This window comes from Haematobia irritans, chromosome 2 (assembly GCF_050003625.1).
Source record: "Haematobia irritans isolate KBUSLIRL chromosome 2, ASM5000362v1, whole genome shotgun sequence".
NCBI classification, from domain to species: Eukaryota; Metazoa; Arthropoda; class Insecta; order Diptera; family Muscidae; genus Haematobia; species Haematobia irritans.
Genome location: NC_134398.1, coordinates 198,201,036 through 198,217,917, shown reverse-complemented (window position 1 = coordinate 198,217,917; position 16,882 = coordinate 198,201,036). Strand labels below are relative to the sequence as shown.

At 37.3% G+C, this 16,882-nt stretch overlaps 3 protein-coding genes across 3 annotated transcripts; all 3 read right to left on the bottom strand.

The window, feature by feature from the left end:
* Positions 1-533: 533 nt before the first annotated feature.
* On the bottom strand, positions 534-9,434 carry LOC142224528 (uncharacterized). The gene is made up of 2 exons (XM_075294309.1): positions 9,063-9,434; positions 534-1,459 (listed from the first exon to the last, which is right to left on the bottom strand). Exon 2 carries the CDS (start codon positions 1,450-1,452, stop codon positions 553-555), a length of 900 nt encoding a protein of 299 aa, XP_075150424.1. The 5' UTR covers positions 1,453-1,459; positions 9,063-9,434; the 3' UTR covers positions 534-552.
* On the bottom strand, positions 1,529-4,651 carry LOC142225228 (uncharacterized). The gene has a single exon (XM_075295004.1). It carries the CDS (start codon positions 4,649-4,651, stop codon positions 1,529-1,531), a length of 3,123 nt encoding a protein of 1,040 aa, XP_075151119.1.
* On the bottom strand, positions 4,823-6,796 carry LOC142225227 (uncharacterized). The gene has a single exon (XM_075295003.1). It carries the CDS (start codon positions 6,794-6,796, stop codon positions 4,823-4,825), a length of 1,974 nt encoding a protein of 657 aa, XP_075151118.1.
* Positions 9,435-16,882: the final 7,448 nt, after the last annotated feature.

Sequence of the window (16,882 nt, the reverse complement as noted above, 5' to 3'; positions counted from 1 at the left end):
TGATGATTTCAAACAGAGTAGTGTCACTTAAAATTATTGCGGAAGCTGTGTTTTTGACATGGCTTGACAGTTTTGTAGGTTTTTAGTTGTCATTTGTAATTATAATTTATCGATTTGTGTGGATTTGTATCTGGATAAGTAATTGGGTATTCTAAGAATCCCAGTAGGGATTTCAGTGTTGGAGAAATTAGTATTTTAGACGAGCTTTTCAATTGTTTATGTGACATAAACATTAGCGGCCCCCTTGCAGTATGTCTGCAATAAGCTGATACAAAAATGTCAAACCACATCTGGTGCTATTATTAAATAAAAATTAAACTAATATGAAAAAATTCATTAATTCGGGTGTTGTAGTTCTGGTATTACAATTTAACACAATTCAATATATTATTTCTATATTAAAGCATTTTTTGTAGTATTGAGATACAAATATATTTAAGTGCTTATATAAGAACATTTGTGGAAGTTCACGTTTTCATAAATTTTCAATATTTCATTGCTTAAGTGTGGATTTTAATTCGAAAGAAAAAGTGTTGAGATACGAAAAATACATTAGTTAGTGCACGTTCCATAAATAGACCAACCAAAAATCGTGTTTTGGGCTGTTGGCAGCCCAGCCCTGTTGAGAAATCCCTCGCTTATTACACGTGAATATACGTCAATTCCTAAAATAATCGAAATTGGAGCAGACTTGTAGAACTCTTTATCGGCTAAAAGCATGTTTGAAAAATGTCGAGCATAAGATGGTGATAACGATTTGCTAGGCGTATGAATAGCAATCCGATTGTTAACTTTCAGGACGGTTTCGATGTAAATTTCCGAGTTGTATGTAGACATCAATGTGAGTGGGCAGATAGTTTCGTCGTCCAACGTAAGAGTAGTCAAATTAAGTTTATCTGCTACTTTGGAGGATATACAACTGGATTTCGATCCAGAGTCCAACAGACATCTTATGGTACAATTTCCGTTTTTTGTGTTGACGGACACGACTACTGTCGGAAGCAAGGTTATAGCATTGTGCTTTAAAATAGCCGAAAGTGTTGTATTCGCCGAGTTAAATGATGATGAAGTAGTCGTCGATGTTGAGGACGATTGTGTCTTGGAAGTTGACGCTGGAGATTTAGCTGAAGTTTTAGCTGAAGCCTTCTGTTTCTTTCGTTTCTTAGATTCCAACCGGGCATGGGTGTGTAGAAGACTATGATGAGCTTTTTTACAATATCGACAACCAGTTGTAGTGAAGCATGTGTTGCCAGAATGCTCATGCGCTAGGCAATTGGTGCAATATCCGTATTTGCGTACTATTTCTTGACGTTTCAAGATATTCATATCCAAGAAACGCTTACATTTCCGTAAAGGATGAGACTGTCTACACAAACGACAAATGTACGATTGGTTTGTACTCCGTTTATTACGATTTTGGTGGGAATGTGATGTGGATTTATTATCACGCATTTTGGAACTATAAGAGAAAATAATAATATTCGTTTGGAAATCTGGAATGACTTAAGTACTTATTATGCAGTACTGGCTAAACTGTATCTTCGATAGGAAGAACTACGAGTTTTGTAATCGGTCGGGTAACAATGCCTTTTTGCGTAATAATTTCAGCGACTCTAACTCGGTTATCAGCCCCAGTATATACCTTTTTTATTCTCCCAAGGCGCCAACAGTTTGGTGGCAAATTTTCTTCACGTATGACCACCATGGTATTTTCTTGTAAATTATCGGTTGCCCGTTTCCACTTATGGCGCTTGTGTAATTCTTTAAGGTACTCTTCTTTCCAACGGAAACAAAAATGTTGGTGGATCACTTTAAGCCGTTGCCAGCGGTTTACAATGGATAATGGACTGTCTTTTATTGGAGGATCAATGGGAGCTAAAAGTGGAGTTCCTATTAAGAAATGTCCTGGGGTCAAAGCAGAAAGATCTGATGGTTCTTGAGAGCACGGGGATAAAGGACGCGAGTTTAGACACGCCTCAATTTTTGCAAGGAGAGTCTGAAATTCTTCAAATGTATGCTTGAAGTTTGCCGCAACCTTTTTAAAATGAGCCTTAAAGCTCTTGACCCCAGCCTCCCAAAGCCCACCCATATGTGGCGCACCTGGAGGAATGAAATGCCACGTCACATTTTGGTGGGCATAATTGGAACTTAATAACTGATTGGAAGTCAGTAAGAATTCTTTTGCTAATGTTCTGGATGCACCAACAAAATTTGTACCATTGTCCGAATACAGATGCAATGGACAACCACGGCGGGAAACAAATCGACTGAAAGCTGCTAGGAATGCAGACGTTGATAGCTCGGAAGTGGCTTCCAGATGGATCGCCTTGGTGGAGAAACAAACGAAGACGCAAGTGTATCCCTTCGAAATTCGACATGATCGGCCGGAGTATGACTTAATGTCAAAAGGACCAGCGAAATCAAGGCCCGTGTGAGTAAAGGGCCGAGAAAATTCTGACCGTTGAGGTGGTAATGCAGACATTAATTGTGTCTGACATCTATGCTTGTAAAGAATGCATGGTTTGCATTTATTTATGGTCGTTTTAATAAGATTTTTGGCCTTGGGTATCCAGTATTGTTCTCTAATCAACCTCAATACCAACTGATTACCGCCATGGAGACAGATTTCATGAATAAATTTCACGAGAAGACGTGAATATTGGCAATTGTATGGTATAATAATTGGGTGTCTTTCATTGTACCTTAACGCAGGCGAAGCTGAAAGACGACCACAGATACGCATTATGCCTTCACTATCTATAAACGGATTCAAACTCAATAAGGAACTAGACGATGCAATATTTTTCTTTGCGGAGAGTGCGTGGTATTCATTAGGATAATGTACCTTTTGACACATGACTTGACGCTTAGTATGGATTGAAAGAACTTCAAAAGTGGAAATATCTTTCATGGGACTGTAAAAATTGGACTTGTACTTTGGATGGGTTCGATACAGAAACCGGTACATGTAAGCTATTACTCGAATAGCCCTTGGAAGCGATGAAAATCTATCCAAAACATCGTCAAATTGTGCGAAATAGGTAAAATTTACCTTTATTGGCTTTCTCTCTAAATCGATATCTTCGTGATCGAAAATTGGCCAATTAGGTTCTGAACTTCGAAGGAATGGTGGTCCTTGCCACCAAAGTTCATTTTCAATTAATTCGCGTGGAGTCAGACCACGACTTGCTAAGTCTGAGGGATTAAGTTCAGACGAAACATGGTGCCATCTGTGAGGTGGAATAATTTGAGTAATTTTAGATACTCTATTGGCCACAAACGTACCCCAATAGCAAGGAGGTTTGGAAAGCCAGGATAAAACAATTGTGGAGTCAGTCCAGCAATCCACAGTAAATTCATTTAATCTCAATTGGGGAACAATATGGTCGATCATTTCGGCTAGTAAAGTTGCCCCACATAACTCTAGTCTTGGAATCGATAAGGTTTTTATTGGGGCAACTTTGGTTTTAGAAGCAACCAAATGAGTGGATATGAAGTTTGTGCCCCTTATACGAATATATAATGCAGCGGCGTATGCCTTTTCTGAGGCATCGCTAAACCCATGCAACTGTACCTCACTATCTGGAGAATAGTTGAACCATCTAGGGATTTTTATTGAATTGACATACGGATAGTTACTTTGGAAAGTAGTCCACTTTTTCAAGGACTCTGGAGTTATCCTTTCATCCCAGCCTGTACCATCAACCCATATTTGCTGCATTATTATTTTTGCAACTATGAGGCATGGTGCTAGCCAACCAGCTGGATCGAAAAGCTTTGAAATCTGGGATAATACTTCCCTCTTCGTATATGTAGATGAAGTGGGGAAATCTTGAACAATGAAGAAAAACGAATCCGATAAGGCATTCCAGCGAATGCCTAGAGCTTTAGCAGTACTGGAGTCATCGAATTCTAAAAATTCGGCATGAAGTAAATCGGATGACGGGATATCGGATAAAATTGATTTGGAATTAGATGTCCATTTTCTCATTTCGAAGCCAGCGGATTTTAAAGCCAAAATAAGTTGATTTCTAGCCTCAATTGCTTCCGAAATAGTATGAGAACCAGCTAATGCATCGTCCACATACATGAAATTTCTAAGAATTTCGCTAGCCTTTGGATACTTATGTTGGACATCATCTGCCAATTGAAGCATGGTGCGAATTGCCAGATAAGGCGCACAATTGACTCCAAAAGTGACAGTTTTAAGTTCAAAATCCTCTAAAGGATTTTGAGGATTTTTTCTAAAAAGAATTCGTTGAAAAGATCTTTGGCTGGGATTTACAAGAATTTGGCGATACATTTTGGTTATGTCGCCGTTGAAAACATACTGGAAAAGTCGCCAATTTAGGATGAGCACAATGAGCTCATTTTGTAAGATGGGACCTGTATGTAACACATCATTTAGGCTTACCCCATTGGAAGTTGGGGCCGAAGCATTAAATACCACTCGGACTTTGGTAGTAACACTTTCGGGCCTTATAACTGCATGATGTGGCAGATAATAGCACTTGGAGTAATTTGGAATTGAATTAGGGCTAACTAGACTCATATGATCTAGAGTTATATATTCCGCAAGGACGTTATCATATTCCTCCTTAAAAGCAGGAGTGCGGATTAGGCGGGCTTCGTTGCGAAAATATTGGGCCATGGCAATCTTTTTTGATTGGCCGAGATCAACATCATTCGGATAAGACTCCTTGAATGGAAGAGAAACAATGTATCTCCCTTCATTATTTCTTGTCGTCGTGCGGACATAAAAATCTTCGCAAAATTGATCCGAAGCGGAAATGAACTTTTTCCGAGGAAGATCTTCTATCTCCTAAAATCGTGAAATCTCTTTATCCAGTGAGATTTCACAGAAGTATGATACTATATTGGGAGAAATATCCCCGGAAGTATCTGGAATGGGTCCGGTCAATATCCATCCAAATATTGTTTCCTGAGCCATTAAGGATCCACAAATATCGCGCTTAAGGCCAGGAAGCATAATGGATGGTAAAATGTCCCCTCCTAAAAGGACATCAATTGTGGAACTTTCATAAAATCTAGGATCAGCGAAAGGAATGTTGGGAAGTTTCGAAAGTGATTCAATTTCAAAGGTCCTAGAGGGAAGATTTCCCGAAAGGTGTGGAACCACTAGTGCCGTAGTGAAAATTGCAATATTTTCATCCGTATTGGACCCTAATACAAAAGAACATTCTTTCTGTACAGCAGCCGACACAGTGTTGTTCAATCCTGATATGTTGGCACTAGTGCGTCTAAATGGCAATTTCAAAATATTAAAAAGCTTTTGGGAAACAAAAGTTCCCTCGGATCCCGAATCGACCAAAGCTCGAGCAGTATATGTCAACCCACTGTGACAGATCTTCACCAAAGCAGTTCCTAACAAAACACCACGAGAGCTGGTCGAAAAGCATGAATGGACAGTTTCATTTCTAGAAGTGGACTGTATAGATGATGAAGTGGATGGAAAAACCGCTGCACTCGGATTGAGTTCGGTGCTATTAGGTTTTTCGTTTTGTGGCTTATGGAGTAGAGTGTTGTGCTTTTTGTTACAAAAGCGGCAAGAATATTTGCTGTTACAACTCTTGACTGTATGAACTTTAGAAAAACAATTTATGCACATACCATTAGCTTTAATTTCTGAAAATCGTTGACTCGGATCCATTTTTAAAAATTTTGGACACTTGCGAATGATATGGAATTCTTTGGGGCATAATGTGCATTTTGGTTCAGAAATATTATTCTGAAATGTTTTCACATTCGACGGATTTCCCCGATTAGTGGATTTTCCAGTTGGGAGCTTTAAACGACTCGTGGCATTCGGTTCCTGTTTCCGGATTTCGGACACTGACTCTAAAGTCTTATGACGATTTGTCAGAAATGTGTCCAATTCAGACCACTTAGGAATCGCTGTTTTATCCGACAGGGTCTGTTCCCACAACGTGAGCGTGGAATCGGGTAAACGATTGGAGCAAATAAAAGTAAAAATTGGGTCCCATGTTTCAATTTCGATGCCGTACTGTTTAAGCAGTGAGATACTAGAATTCATATCTCTTTGAAGCTTCTTCAAAGTGGCTCCAGATTCAGCAGTAATCACCGGAAGACTAAATAAGTTCTTGAGTTGTATGTTCACGAGAACTCTTTTATTCTCGTAACGAGCACAAAGACTCTTCCAAGCCATCTCGAAATTATCGTTAGTGAGGGGGAATTTACTAACGATGTCATGGGGCTCGCCTTGGGTCCTTCGGGTGAGGTGAAACAATTTTTCAACGGAGCTCAATCTAGGATTATTCAAACAAACAGCTTTGAATATATCCCGGAAAGTTGGCCAAGTTGAGAAGTCACCCTTAAATGTTGGGATTTCGCACGGTGGCAACTTGAAGCCGTTCGGAGCTTCTGGAATTGGGATGTGTACCGCATGCGAAGTGACAGACTGAGGATTTGGATTCACCCTGGGTGAAAAGTGGTCAGATAAAATGTCTTTCAGTCGGGCATTGCAACGGCAGTATGTCGTGTATGCACTGCGATACTTCCCCTTGACGGTCTCTAATTCGGATGCTTTTTCCGGATTTATGCCCTCTTTACCCCCCTCTTGATCATCTTCATCATCACCGTCGGCCTCAATGTCCTGAAGGCCATAGGAGAGCTTAATTTCCTCCCACAGTGCTTTCAGTTCTTCCATATGCGACTCGACTAAGTATGATGACGATAGAGGGGTGTTTTTATCATTAAGGTTGGCTTCAAATTCAACCAACCTGTCTGAAACACGGATAAATCGGTTAAGAGACATATTGAATCTAATGGACTGAGGTAATATTACAATCACGTAGTGGAGATAGAAGATCTTCAACCGTAAATTGTAAACGAATTCCCGAAACAAAAAATCTAGTATTTCATACACAGATTAATAGGATATCCCAAATTATGGACAATGTATGAATTTTAATGAAAATATATACCACTTATCGTATTGGTAGGATTAAAAAATATGGAAAAATTCTTACTATTTATTTAGTACTTATTAAATGATTTAAAACCATAATAAAGTATGATATTAAATCAGATAGGTACTAACGACAAAGGGTTTCGACAAAAAAAATTGTTATATTCGTGTTAAGTTATTCTCAAAAAATTCACAATGACAACTCATAAATTCTTTGGAAATAAATACAGTTTCCCGAACCCCATATAATTCACCAAAATTGTGCCCAAAACTAAAGAATAAACACGCTTCGACAACCCTACTTTATTTTTATGAAAGAATTTTACGTACTCAATAGATATTTTGTATCTATCGCATTCGATAAACAGAAATTACAAACACTTTTACCAAATCAACTGTTTTGTATGCAACCAAGGGTTCTCTGCATAGATCAAAAAATACATTCCACAAGAGTAAAGAGATAATGGAGTTTAAGAGAACGAGAGTACACCGATTACGCCCACACAGAAACAACCAAAATTGTACAAGTGATGAAGAGGTATAGTGGGCAGAAAAAAAAATATGGAAAGGGGGGTCGGAGTACAACGAAAATATCTCTGAGAGTAATTGCGAACTTTGGTTAGCACACGTAAATAAAACCCAATGCGATTATGATGAGTATTAAACTGGCAGAATAAAGAAAAGGTAATTGTGGGCAACGAGCGTTGGTAGTCAAAAAGTTTACAGAGCAACCTCGATGGCTGTAGTGTTATATTTCAGTTTTATGTAAAGGGGAACTTTTTTTTATATACACGAATGGTTTATGTGTAGTAACAATTTCTTACTTTTCACAAGTACACAGAAAAAATTAGTCTTTACATTAAAAGCATTCTTTCAGTTTAACTAATATTTATTTAAAATTTTCGAAAAATATTTATAGTGTAATTTTACTTTTAATTTGATATATTCAATAATCCAATTTATAGAATATATATGACAATTAATTATTTCCGAACATTTTTTTTAGTTAAATTTAAATTATTTATTATTTATTTATTTATTTTAACTTGTAAGTTATATGTTTAATTTAAATAATTAATATTTATTTTAACTTTTTGAAAAGTAATCTTCAATTTACTTTTTAATTGGAAATATTTGTTTTTTTTTTCTGTGTAAATGTATACTATGTTTTGATTTTATGACAAAAAACTTTTTGTTTAATTATGAATGTATAAGAATGATTATTAATTAATTATTTGAAGAAAAAATATCGTATCAAAAATGAAAAGTAGAATAAATAAATAAAAAGTAGAATAGTTTGAATAATAATTGTGCTATACGTGGTAGCAGAGGTTGTACTGTAGCTGATGGTACGATCAGCACATACATGGAATTTGACATGAACAAGAGGGGCGATGTATGGAGTCGTGGACGTCAGCTAATGCTGGTAGAGAAATAAATCGCTCAAGTGATAAGAATTGGAGGGACTCTTATACTGAATGAGTGTATGAAGTGGAGGAGAGAAGCGTATGTGTGGTTTGGCGGGAAAAGGAGAATAGATTGCTGAGCGACAAATGAGAAATTAGAAATATGTATGGGTGTTGGAGAAGTGTAGAAGGATGAGGGAAGGGTACATCTGTAAAGCAAACAATTATCATTGGCATATCTTCATAGCAGAGCCATGTTAAACATTACAACAGGCTTCTGTTATGAGCATAGAATTTCATATTGGTGACCCAGTGAAACACGTGGGTTAGCATACATATGGACGATTTTGTTTTCTATTGAAGATTTAAGACTCACCACAATATCTTAGAAATTAAAAAATCTTCCTCTTCAATTTTTATACCTCGCCTCAGACATCAATAGCCTTGATTCTTAGCTTCTATGGTCTCCATACGCAGATTTTCCAATTAGGTTCACAATATTTCCTTTTTCATAAATTCTCAATATTTTCCCAATAGTAGAATGCTTGTTTCATCAAATTCAAATATATAACAATTGTTCCCTTTTTCTTTTCACTTTATAAAATTTGATTTCTCGAATATTTCATTCTAATATTTAACAAAGTTGTTACCACACCGAAATTCAAATGAGCAATGAAATATAGCAAAAGACGAAAACGTAAACTAACCTGTTTGGAGCGATGCTGGCGTTGAGTGGATGCTGTGGATTCTGTGGAGTTGATTTCTCTGAGAGCTCTTGTCACAGTGTTGTTGGAATCTGGCTCGAAGTGGACCAAAATGTTTGTATGCGGGAGTGCAGTCAACCTGTTGGAAGAGTATTTCTCGTGAGCCGAAACAAATTCCACTATTGCAATAATAGTTGGGATTTGTACTCCAGATGAGATTACAGGAAAGAAACAACCAATATCAAAACGATGGAATGGAAAAAAGAACAAAACGATTTGGTTTTAGATGGATGATATTATTAGGGATTTATTTCTTTTCTGAAACAACGCCTTACCAGTAGATATGATGATTTCAAACAGAGTAGTGTCACTTAAAATTATTGCGGAAGCTGTGTTTTTGACATGGCTTGACAGTTTTGTAGGTTTTTAGTTGTCATTTGTAATTATAATTTATCGATTTGTGTGGATTTGTATCTGGATAAGTAATTGGGTATTCTAAGAATCCCAGTAGGGATTTCAGTGTTGGAGAAATTAGTATTTTAGACGGGAAAAGCTTTTCAATTGTTTATGTGACATAAACACATGGCATACATCAAAGTTATGTATAGGTAAGTCTACAAATAATTACGAATCGATATGGACTTTTGCGCGGTACGTGGAGAGCCAGAATTGAAATATGGGGATCGCTTATATGGGGGCTACAATTATGAACTTGATATGGACCAAATTTTGTGTGATTGGGATCGATTTATCTGAGGGCTATATATAACTATAGACCAATATGGACCTAGTTAGGCATGGTTGTTAACGGCCATATACTAGCACAATGTACCAAATTTCAAGTGACTCGGATGAAATTTGCTCCTCCAAGAGGCTCCAAAACCAAATCTCGGAATCGGTTTATATGGGGGCTATATATAATTATGGACTGATATGGACCAAAGCCTGCATGGTTGTTAGATACCATATACTAACATCACGTACCAAATTTTAACGGAATCGGATGAATTTTGCTCTTCCAAGGGGCTCCGGAGGTCAAATCTAGGGTTTATATGGGGGCTATATATAATTATGGACCGATTTCGACCAATTTTTGCATGGGTGTTTGAGACCGTATATTAACATCACGTACCAAATTTCAACTGAATCAGATGGTCTTCCAAGAGGCTCCGGAGGTCAAATCTGGCGATCGGTTTATATGGGGGCTATATATAATTAAGGACCGATGTTGACCAATTTTTGCATAGTTATTAGAGACCATAACTAACACCATGTACCAAATTTTAGCCGGATCGGATGAAATTTGCTTCTCTTAGAGGCTCCGAAAGCCAAATCGGGGTATCGGTTTATATGGGGCCGACCAAGAATACTTTATGGGGTCTTAGAGCAATATTTCGATGTGTTACAAACGGAATGACAATGTTAATATACCCCCATCCTATGGTGGAGGGTATAAAAACGAATTTTGACAAAAAATGTGTTTTTCGTTGTTAGACCGGGGACTTATCAGCCAACCTGTTATTCTGGGTCGTGGTGAAATTCTGAGTCGATTTAGCTACGTTCGTTCGTCTGTGGAAATCATGCTAACTTCCGAACAAAACAAGCTATCGACTTGAAACTTGGCACAAGTAGTTGGTATTGATGTAGGTCGGATGTTATTGCAAACGAGCCATATCGTACCATGTTTACGTATAGCCTCCCTATAAACCGACCCAGACTTGATTTTCGGAGGCTTTAGGAGGAGCAAATTTCATCAGATCTGTTTGAAATTCGGTACGTGGTGTTAGTATATAACCTCTAACATCTATGCCAAAATTGGTTCACATCGATCTATAATTATGTATATCGCCCCCATATAATACTATCCCAAGATTTTGCGGATCCTCTTGGAGGAGCAAATTTCGTCTGATTCGGTTAAAATTGTGTACGTTATATTCGTTATATATGGTCTCTAAAAACCGTGCAAAACTTGGTCCATATCGGTCCACAATTATACGTAGCCCCCATATCAACCAATCCGCAGATTTTACCTCGGGAGCTTCTTGGAATTTTCTATGTTATCTAAGTATATGTCCACTAACAACTAAGCAAAGATTTATCCATATGTTAATTATATATAACCCCATATAAGGCGATTCTTAGATTTGACTTCCAGAGCATCTTGGAGGAGCGAATTCCGTCCGATTCGATTAAAATGTTGTACATTATATTGGTACAGGGTCTCTAACAACCATGCAAAAATTGGTTCATATCGGTCTATAATTACCCAGCAAAAAAAGCGTCGCCAAAATAGTAATGCAAATGTTCTTTTTTGATCCGGAAGTGGGCAAAATTGACGCAGAAGCGATGAATTTAACATGGGCTTGTCATAGGACGGAAGTCATCCATTTCAACAGCTGGTGCACTGAATTTGCATCACTTCTTTAGGTGTGATCCGAATTCAATGTTTTGGATGTAAATTAAAAAATTATGTGCCATTTTGTCAAATAAATAATTTTTATAATTTTTTATAATATTTAACGGATTCTAACGGTTGTCTGAAACGTTCGATCTCAAATATTTTCAAAAATTCACAATTTTTTTTCAAATTGGATTTAGCATTTTTCGACAAAATGTTAATAATTTTATGAATTCTTAAACTGTTTTTAACCAATTCGAAACAAAAAAAGTTAAAATTACCCATTAAAAATATGAAAAAAGCATTGTATAAAAAATTGAATGAAAAGAACTTCCTGTGTAGTTAAAATAAAGAACATCATTGGGAGTACATCTTCTGGAAGTGCTTTTAAAGTTGTGCCTTTGGAAGAACTTCCAAATTTTTTTGCTGGGTATATATAGCCCCCATATAAACCCATCCCCAGATTTTACCTCGGGAGCCTCTTGGAAGAGCAAATTTCTTGGAGGTACGTTGTGTTAGTATATGGTCGTTAACAACCATTCCAAACGTGGTCCAACCGGTCCCCAGATTGTTCTTCTTCCTGGATAAGCACATTTCATTTGATCTTGCTAAAATTTAGTCTTAATCACTAAAAATTGGACCATATGGGTTCATAGTTGTATGTAGCTCCCATATAAGCCGACCTCCATATTTTACTTCTGCCTCTCTTTCAGCTCGCAAAAATTGATACCGGTCGAGGATTGAATTATATAGAATTTTAATCTGCCATTTTGTGATAATCGATTCTATGTTAAGCTCAATGACAAGGCCGAGTCCGAAAGGCGTTTCACATTGCTGTGAAACCACACAGAGAAGCTTTGAAACACTCAGAAATGTCACCAGCATTACTGAGGTGGGTTAATAAATCAACCGCTGGAAAACTTTTTGGTGTTCGGTCGAAGCAGGTATCCAACCCCCGACCTTGTGTATGCAAGGCGGGTATACTAACCATTGTACCACGGTGTATCCCTAATAAAGGAAGGTTTTCTCAGGTTTACTGACTCAAAGTCGACAAAAAAATTCGACTTTGATTTTTAAGTCGAGCAGCAAATTTTCGAATTTTGTACAGCTAATACCACGAGATTGTCACAATATTTCTCAGAATTACCCGATTTTGGTCAACAAAAAGTTTAATCAGTCGATTTGATATGATTTGCAAACAAAAAACAGAAATCGATTAGTCGAATTAGACGGCTGAAACGAGTTGTCATCGAGCGTTTGTGTTAGAAGAAAGTTAATTGCGCATATTTTTTTTTTTTGCATTTCACCACTGTAAAGCTGTACAAAGAACATACCTATACACATACACACACACACAACAGATAAAATGGAAAAACACATTCATCCACATACTCTCTCGGCCCACTCATTTACTCCATAGTTAACCGCCCCCGCCCCTAAAAATTTGCATCACGTAGAGATATATATGCACTTGCAATTGTATACGTGTACAGAAGAGCCTCGAAACAAAAAAAGCAACAAAAAACTTTGAATGCCCAAAAGACCGACAATAAAGACAAAATAACTGAAATTTGACTGGACTTTAATTGCTTGGGGTTTTGTCGGGGCTAACCATTGTGTCTGTGTCTATAACCGTAGTACTCTGCCACGGATGTCATTGTGAAGGAGTGAGAGTGAGTTTGTTTTACATTTCGATTCTTTATGCAGTTTTCACGTGAAACTCTTTTATTTTCATGTATGAAGTCAGTTTTGCCATGCCACTTTTCTTTTTGGTGGATAAAAGAATCTTAAATTTTGTTTTACACATTCATGTATTCAAGGAAAAGCTCGAAGGGATCGATTTGGGATCAAAGATTGTATAAGCAATGCCAGGGTTATATGATTGTATGACTTTTGAAGAAAAACAAAGAGTATTTGAAATTAGGTTTTTTATTTGAAAGTGGAGCGGAGAATTGAAATAAGGCTATTTTTAAGACACAATTTTCTTTTAAATTTGAGTTTTGCTGAGAACAAAATTTGAATTCATTCATCTTCTCGTCCTTTTTCTTCATGAGCTATCATATACTTCCAAAACCAATTGTTTCATTAGAAACACTGGGATCACTAAGATTTTTCTTTGCAAGTAGTGGGTAGTATAGAAAAAATCAAAATCATTGACACACAGAAGGACAGTAATGGAAAAAGCAGAGTCAAATCTGCGAGCCGTTTTTACGTGTGAAGATAGGTTAATAAATGAAGACATTGTGGTCAAAAATAAGATTATGAGGGGCAGATTTTTGAAAATCGGGTGCTACATATATATTGGAGCTATATCTAAATCTGAACCGATTTCCATGAAATTTTGCACAATGAATACGAATTTGACGCCGATCGGTTAGTAAAGGAGCGCCATCTGACCCCATTTATCGAAATCGGGCGATACATTTATATGGGAGCTATATCCAAATTTGATCAGTTTTTTCTAAATTCAAAGCGCTCGACCATGTGCGAAAAAACGCCATATACCAAATTTCATCAAAATCGATTAATAATTGCGACCGGAATTCTGCAAACAACAAATACATGGACTGACGGAGGGACACCAAAACCTAGCTCGGCTTAGGAAGTGATTCTAGGCAAATCAGTTTGTATTTTACTGAGTATAAATACAAATATGAACAAGTATATACAGTAGTAAGTTCGGCCGGGCCGAATCTTAAATACGCATCACCATGGACTGAATAGTCTAAGTGAGCCTGAATCTTAATCGGGATGCCACTTTAACCTAACCTAACCATCACCATGAATCAAATATAATAGTTTCCTTTGAAAACTTCAGGGGGGTTTGATGACAGATATTTTCCCAAGCAGATCAGTTCAACCAATACGCCAGTAAATGTAAAGATTTTACTTATAAAGACTACATCAGATTCTGAATTTATAAGAACCATTTTTTTGTTTGAGTTTTAGAGGAATCGTTAGCATTGTTCGACTGTTCACCACTTAGGTGAATTCTAACAAATTAGCTTTCTAGAAATAAATTTCGTGTTGTTGCATTACTATGTAACAAAACGAAATAAAAATAAGATTAAGGGACTTGAAAGTTATATGAAAAGATGATGTACAGTGGGAGAAAAGATGATTCAATTTGTAAGAGGAAATTTCCCAAATGTTTTCTCCATAAGGAGTTAGCATAAAGGGCCCAAAATTGAGTTATCTCTCCCAGCCAGATCTATACTAAAGGCTGTGGAAAGGTACATTCGCCCGAACCGAAACATGTACAGTCCAGGCGTGTATAGATTTGTATCTGGCGTTTTCTTTTCAATGGCTCTATTAACCATGTTCCTTAATCTATATCTGTCCATAAAGCTCGAAAAATAATTGTATAATTGTATAATTAGGAATCGTAAATATCTTTTATAAGTGCAAGAAAATGATGAAATAACGCCTTGATTTGAAATCTAAAATCTGTGAATTTTCATCCCAATTATTTAAATGACTACGAGAAGTAAAATCTGGAAATTTTGCATTCAGTTTCACGCAATTTTCATGATCAGTGCGCCTTCTATACCCTCAATAGGTAAAATCGGTCTATATGGAGGCCTTACCAAATGGATCGATAAAACTAAATCATATACACTTTGTTATGGGTCTAAAATGCCAGTATATTTTCAATTTGTGGCAAATCGGATAAAAACTACAATTTCTAGAAACCATAGGAGTTAAATCGGGAGTTCGGTGTAATGGGGGCTATAGCAAAACATTAAGGGATACACACAGTATGCATCACATTTAATTGTAGTTCTAGAATCTAGACCCCAAGTCGGAGGGCCGGTTTATAAGAGGGCTATATCAAAAACTGTACCGATACTCAATATATTCGGTACACCCCTTTATGGTCCTAGAATACCTCTAGGTTTCCAATTTCAGGCAAATTGGGTAAAAACTACGGATTCTAGAAGCCCAAGAAGTAAAATCGGCAGATCGGTCTATATGGGGGATATATCAAAACAAAGACCGATAATCACCATTTTCGGCACATCTCTTTATTTTCCTATAATACATCTAGATTTACAATTTGAGGCAAAATGGGTAAAAATTACGGATTCTAGAAGACCAAGAACTAAAATCGGGAAATCGGTATATATGGGGGCTATATCAAAACATCGCCCGATACTCACCATTTCCGGCACACCTCTTTAATGTCCTAGAATACCTCCAGATTTCCGATTTCAGGCAAATTGGACAAAAATTACGGATTCTAGAAGACCAAGAAGTAAAATCGGTCCATATGGGGGCTATACCAAAACATGGACCGATAGGCACCATTTTCGGTACAAATCGGGAAATCGGTATATATGGGGGCTATATCAAAACATCGCCCGATACACACCATTTCCGGCACACCTCTTTAATGTCCTAGAATACCTCCAGATTTCCGATTTCAGGCAAATTGGACAAAAATTACGGATTCTAGAAGACCAAGAAGTAAAATCGGTCCATATGGGGGCTATACCAGAACATGGACCGATAGGCACCATTTTCGGTACACTTTTTGATGGTCCTAAAATACCTCTAGATTTCCAATTTCAGGCAAATTGGATAAAAATTACAGTTTTTTTAAGCCCAAGGTCGGTTTATATAGGGACTATATTAAAAGTTGGACCGATATGGCCCATTTTCGAACTTGACCTGCCTGCAAACAAAAAACGAATCTGTACCAAATTTCAGGACAATAGCGTCATTATTGAAGGCTGTAGCGGGATTACAACAGACAGACAGACATGCTTATATCGTCTTAGAATTTCTCCCTGATCAAGAATATATATACTTTATATAGTCGGAAATCGATATTTCGATGTGTTACAAATGGAATGACAAACTTCCCCCGTCACCATTCTATGGTGGGTATAAAAATTCGAGTTTCATTAAAAGAACTTCCTGTGTAGTTAGAAACAAGTATATACGGCCGTAAGTTCGGCCAGGCCGAATCTTATGTACCTTCCACCATGGATTACGTAGAAACTTCTACGAAAGACAGTCATCCACAAATTTCAACTCACATGGTTGTTAAATATCTTATACTACCAGCACGTACCAAATTTCAACCAGATCGGATGAATTTTGCTTCTCCAAAAGGCACCGGAGGTCAAATCTGGGGATCGGTTTATATGGGAGCTATATATAATAATGGATTGATAGGAACCAATTCCTGCATGGTTGATGGATACCCTATACTAACATCACGTCACAAATTTCAACCGAATGGGAAGAATTTTGCTGTTCCAAGGTGCTCCGGAGGTGCTCTGGGGATCGGTTTATATGGGACCTATATGGGAGTTTGGGGCCATATATTAAAATCAAGTACCAAATTTCAACTGAATCAGATGAATTTTGGTCTTCCTAGAGGCTCCGGAGGTCAAACCTGGTGATCGGTTTATATGGG

Coding starts and splice junctions, on each gene's coding strand:
- LOC142225228 (XM_075295004.1), bottom strand. CDS start 4,651: ATGGCCCAATATTTTCGCAACGAAGCCCGCCTAATCCGCACTCCTGCT.
- LOC142224528 (XM_075294309.1), bottom strand. CDS start 1,452: ATGCGTGATAATAAATCCACATCACATTCCCACCAAAATCGTAATAAA.
- LOC142225227 (XM_075295003.1), bottom strand. CDS start 6,796: ATGTCTCTTAACCGATTTATCCGTGTTTCAGACAGGTTGGTTGAATTT.